Genomic DNA, 5,574 nt, shown 5'->3' with positions numbered 1-5,574 from the left:
CTGATAAGTTTGAAACATTGTAATACCTGTATTATGAAGCTATTTCCATGTTAGTAACAAGTAGTTGCAATTACTTGCTTCTGCTTATGAGCATACAAGTCATTTATCCAATATGGGGTGAAGATTACTTTCCTAGAAGCCAGGATGGTCTTAGTGATATGACTGATCAATAAAGTATGCAGAACTGACATTCTGGGTCTCCCATGGTCTTCCTACAGATTCTGAATTTTCAAATACTCACTCTTGAAACTCCCATTCTTGGGACACTTATTCTTTTGAAAAACATCTGCACTGTATGAACATTAGCTACACTGAGACACAAAAATATAACCCCTAAACTAATACCCTCTAAATTCACAATCCACAAAATTGTGAAAAAAATTAAATGGCTGATATAAGTAATTAAGCTTTGAGGCAGTTTCTTATGCAACAATATCTAGCAGAAAGAATTAATAACCGGTATAGTGCATTTCCATAACAAGATCCCAATGCACATGACCTTAGTTAGAAGTTGGCAGAAGTGAAACATTTGTTATAAAGTGATAAACTATTTGTCATCATTGCTGCCTGTGATAGAGAATATAGAATTTGGGCTTCCTGTTGGTAAGAAGTAAAATGCAGGGTGAATATTGAGAATCTAGGACTTCTTTAGGGAACAGGATTGCAAATTAATTTTCATTCTGGATGTTTTCCAACAAAAGCTTCTTAAAGCAAAAAATGGTTAAATGCCAAATCAGAGATTTTTGCATAATAAAATTTTATCTCAAAACAAAAAAAAATTATCTCAGATAAAAATGTCAAGCATTGGACTATAATCCTCTGTTAAAACTTCAGAAAAACTTATGTTGACCTCTGGTACAGACCCCCTCACCTAAACAAAAGACCTTCTAAATGTTCTCTGAGAATGACTAATATTATCATTTGAAAGTCAGTCAGTGAACTTCACTATATCAACACAATAAAAAAATATAATTGTCTAGTTTGATGCAAAAAAAAAATCATGGACAAGATTGAACACTTATTCATGAACCTTTTAAAAAACAGCAAAGTAACTATCTCAAGCACACAAAAAAGAAAAGCATCTCCCCTAAAGAGCAAGCTAACAGAAAACAACCTCTTTAATCTGATAAAGAACATGAACAAAAATACACTTGCAGCTGATGTATCTTGTAATTTTCCCATAAAATTGGGAGCAAAGCAGTAAAGTCAACTTTTACCATGTCTGTTCAGTATTTTACCCTACATCCTAACCTATAGGAAAAAAGCAACAAAAAGATTAGAATATATGAAATGAGATAGCATTTATGTGTAGAAGTTGTGATTAATTACATAGAGAATCCTAACCAACAAAAACACTTCTAAAGACAATCAGTACCTTTTGAAAGACAACAGAAACAATCAGTATATAAAAATCAGTTGTATTCCTAAAGTAACAGTGAATAAAAATCAACTTAAAGTCAATGCTATCTATAATACTATCACAACGTAAAACATTACAGATAAACCTGACAAAAAATGTACACTGAAAACCAAACCAATCCCAGCGGCTCCAGAGACTGAAGCAGGAGGATTGCAAGTTCAAAGCCAGACTCAACAGCTTAGCGAGGCCCTAAGTAACTTAGCCAGAAACTGTCTCAAAATTAAAAAAATAAAGAGCTGAGAATGTGACTCAGTGGTTAAGTACCCCTGGATTCAATATCCAGTACCAAAAATAGGAAGGAAGGAAGGAAGGAAGGAAGGAAGGAAGGAAGGGAGGGAGGGAGGGAGGGAGGGAGGGAGAGAGGGAGGGAGGGAGGGAAGGAAGGAAGGAAGGAGAGAGGGAAGGAAGGGAGGGAAGGAAGGAAAGAAAAAAGGAAAGAAAGAAGGAGAGAGGGAAGGAAGGAAGGAAGGAAGGAAGGAAGGAAGGAGGAAAGAAGGGAGGGAGGAAGGGAGGAAGGGAGGAAGGGAGGAAGGGACGAAGGAAGGAAGGAAGGAAGGAAGGAAGGAAGGAAGGAAGGAAGGGAGGAAGGAAGGACCAAAAATGCAGGAAGGACCACAAACATCCAGTTAAATGGAAAATATGCTGCAGTCACACAGTCACCTACTGAAAGGCTTTATTATTGCTAATAGCTAATTCTCACCAAATTTAATATATAATCTAAATGTGTATTATATTGTCTATAAATAGATCGATTATATTCCATACTTAACTCCATAATTCAAATCTATAGATTTTAAAATGTCAATCATAATAGCATACAGCTTTTAAGAAATTAACGGTTTGATTCTCAAAAACACCCAAAAGTGCCTAGAAGAGCAGAACAACCCTGATCAAGTGCAAGGAAAAAGGACAGCTTGGTCTGTTTGTCTTGCACTGAATTTATTGAATTTTTTTTTTTTTTTTTTTGGAGAAGGGTACAATTTAGTTTATCATTATATTAACCAAGACAGTGTGTCACTAAAAAGGAGAGATGCACTAATAAATCAGTAGAATGGACTGGAAAGTTCAGAAAGATGCCTATGAAAACATAGCTTATCAATTTTTCAATAAAAGAACAAGTCAATGGGAAGGAAAGTTAGTTCAAAACATTGCACTGAAGCAAGTAGGTATTTACATATCGCTAAACCAACCTAAAAATTCCAACCTACTTATCAATCACTATGAAATGAGTCATTAAATGTGGAAGTTAAAACTTCAGATTTTAGAAGGAAGCATGGGAATTTTTTTGTAGTTAGGATAAATGAGAATTTCCTATATAAGACATGAAAATACATATCAGTGCAATAAAAGATATTTTAATCCAAATGTTATATGTGAAGTATTTATTTTTTTGTTAGAAATAAGAGTCTTAAGAAAAATATTCAGTTCTTATAGGGTCCACACTTTAATTCTTTTCAGTGAGAGACTACCAGGAATAGAAGGTTCTCAATAAAAAAGCAAGGGACAGGACTATTATGTGAGCATCAAAAGAGCTTCTACTTATGTTGTCAGTTTACTTAGTTTATATAAAAAATGCAAATTATAATGATTAAATAGTTTTGATTCTTATTCTAGTATCCATGGTAAAATACAGAAGTACTTTTACTACATTTCTGGTGATTGTCTTCTAACTGAGTTTTTCTCTCCTAGAAAGGCGCTATATTGAGCGTACTTATTACGAGTCCAAAACTTCAAGATGGCCATTTTTCTTACTCATTCCTTTCTTCGTTATTTTCTGTGTACTGATTGCCATGCTGGTAAAAGTTCATTTCCAAAGAAAAAAATGGAAATCTGAAGACTATACAAGTGATGAGTATGTTGATTTCATATTTGCTCTATTACTTATATGATTTATTGGCATAATAACTTATTAATAGCATATGGTAGATGTGATTAGTGCTATTTAAGATTTAACTTGTCTTTACAAGAAAAGACAGTGCTTAATATATTCATGACTAATATAATAAATAATCAAAAAAGTTGTTAAAAGGTCAGTAATTTCAATCTTACAAAAGCTTGAATTTTTTTAGGGGAAAAATTAAAAGAAAATGATTTCTAGTTAGTTTATCTACCTACTTTTATCATTCGATCTTAATTATTAAATATGCACTAAACAGTAACACTTTACTTTTTAGTGTTTATATATTTCAAAGAATTTTTTATTTTATTTTGATAAATGATAGCAAGGAAGACCAAGACAGTAGCTTAGCCCTGTTTGCATTACTTTAGCCTTTATTAAATAAACTGAGATGTAATCAGAAGTAGAAAAGAATACAATTTAATACAAGATATTAAGACTAAATGTATAGATCATAGCCATGGCTAATCTACAGAAAAAATAAAGGAACAAATACTTTTCCATTAAACAAACAAAAAAAAAACTGAGAATATGTTATAAGAATAAAAATAAATCTTAAAATGGGTTTACTTTTCCTCTGGGATATTGCTACAAAATAATTTCTGCCTTTGAATTATTGAATTGAGTTAATTTTATTTGAATTGAATCTCATTAACTACTTAAATTAATGTGAAAAGGTAAATAGAATATACTTCATGGAAATATGTTGAAAGTGTAGAAAGAATATGCAGCTAGTTATAATTCGGTTAATATCTAAATAAATTAAAGTTATTTTTTACTTTGGGTAACTATTTTCTTTTCCACAATAGTTACTTTAGGTAATAAAATAAAATTTTAAGTGATGTTTTTCATTTTTAAATACATAGGCAGCTTGAAACCGAGACAGAATCCAAAGAATAGTGTGAATAACGAGGATTCCATATCACAGTAAGTTTCAAATATTTCAAGGGGGAGAGAGAGAGAAAGAGAGAGAGAGAGAGAGAGAGAGAGAGAGAGAGAGAGAGAGAGAGAGGAGGGAGGGAAATGTATTAGATAAACATAAAAAATATAAACATTAAATAGCAATTGTACAGCTATACATAACTAAACTGAAGAATATTGTTGATATTTTAAGTCATATCATTTATATAAAGTTATAAATGACATTGCAGGTTGTCATTTAAAATTTCATGCAGAATTATATTTTTGATTACTTTCTTTCATTAGGTTTATTCCTTTAGCATTTGTGGATTGAAAATGTTGATTAAAGGATATGCTCAAAGTCTACTCCATAATAAGGGTACTCCGCTCTTAGTTGCATCGGCAGCATTCATTTCCTTGGTCAAACAAGTGACTTTTCCTTCCTTCCTCATTCTTTCAGAGCAATTATCTTCAGTGGACAGAAAAAAAAAAAAAAAAACGTGGAAAAGAAAAAAAGAGGCATCACCTGATTTCTTAGAACTCAAACCTGCATATTATGATTTTCATCTGACCATTGACTATAAATGTATATATATATAATTTCACATTGACTATAAATATATATAATTCCACAGACAATTTATTTGCAAGAAATGCATGATTATGAGTTTTATATTACATTTTTCCTAGTTTTAAATTATCCCACACTACTACTATTATCAAAAGGCATGATATAGGGAAGATTATAATATAATAGATGTGATGCCATGATTAAAGACCACTGCTGCATTATAAATCGCACTGAGTGTGTTGTTACAGTCTGACAATTTATAACCAATACAAAGACAATGATCCTATGATTTGGAAAAAATTCTCATTTCTGTACTTTCAAAGGACACATTTTCATATGTGTATATATACACACATACATACACACACACACGTATACATACATGTATATTCATAGGCTTAAAGTAAAGGATGGAAAAGTGTATACCACAGGAACTTTATACAAAGGAAAGCTGATGGACTTTAACACCAAAAACATTCACAGTGAAAAAAGAAGAATGTATCATGATGCAAAAGGTCAATCTGAGAGGAAGGTGTAAGAATACAAATGATGATGATTTATGACTTGTTTAAAGCAGTGCACTATATGCATATAAAGCAGTGCAACTTCAACATATATGAAATAAGGATTGACAGGACAAGAAGAAGAATAAGAGAAATTATCCAACTTAGTGAGGGATTTAAACATAATTAAACAGAAATGGTCTACTTGATATAGAGAAGACTGTGCTTGGCAACAACTGCAAAATACACACCATATACATATGAATGATTTATTGGTGTGCTT

At 31.9% G+C, this 5,574-nt stretch overlaps 1 protein-coding gene across 2 annotated transcripts in view; it reads left to right on the top strand.

The window, feature by feature from the left end:
- ADAM2 (ADAM metallopeptidase domain 2) overlaps nucleotides 1-5,362 on the top strand; it is a 68,885-nt gene extending 63,523 nt beyond the window's left edge. For both annotated transcript variants that reach the window (XM_079142266.1, XM_079142265.1), the window contains 3 exons: nucleotides 3,110-3,272; nucleotides 4,184-4,244; nucleotides 4,678-5,362. In XM_079142266.1, coding sequence (XP_078998392.1) covers nucleotides 3,110-3,272; nucleotides 4,184-4,217 — 197 coding nt within the window. In that variant the 3' untranslated portion in view covers nucleotides 4,218-4,244; nucleotides 4,678-5,362. The remainder of the gene's footprint in view (nucleotides 1-3,109; nucleotides 3,273-4,183; nucleotides 4,245-4,677) is intronic.
- The last annotated feature ends 212 nt before the right edge of the window (nucleotides 5,363-5,574 follow it).

The sequence above is a fragment of the Sciurus vulgaris genome, assembly GCF_902686455.1.
Source record: "Sciurus vulgaris genome assembly, chromosome: 5".
Classification (NCBI taxonomy): domain Eukaryota; kingdom Metazoa; phylum Chordata; class Mammalia; order Rodentia; family Sciuridae; genus Sciurus; species Sciurus vulgaris.
This window is presented reverse-complemented; position numbering and strand designations above follow the sequence as displayed.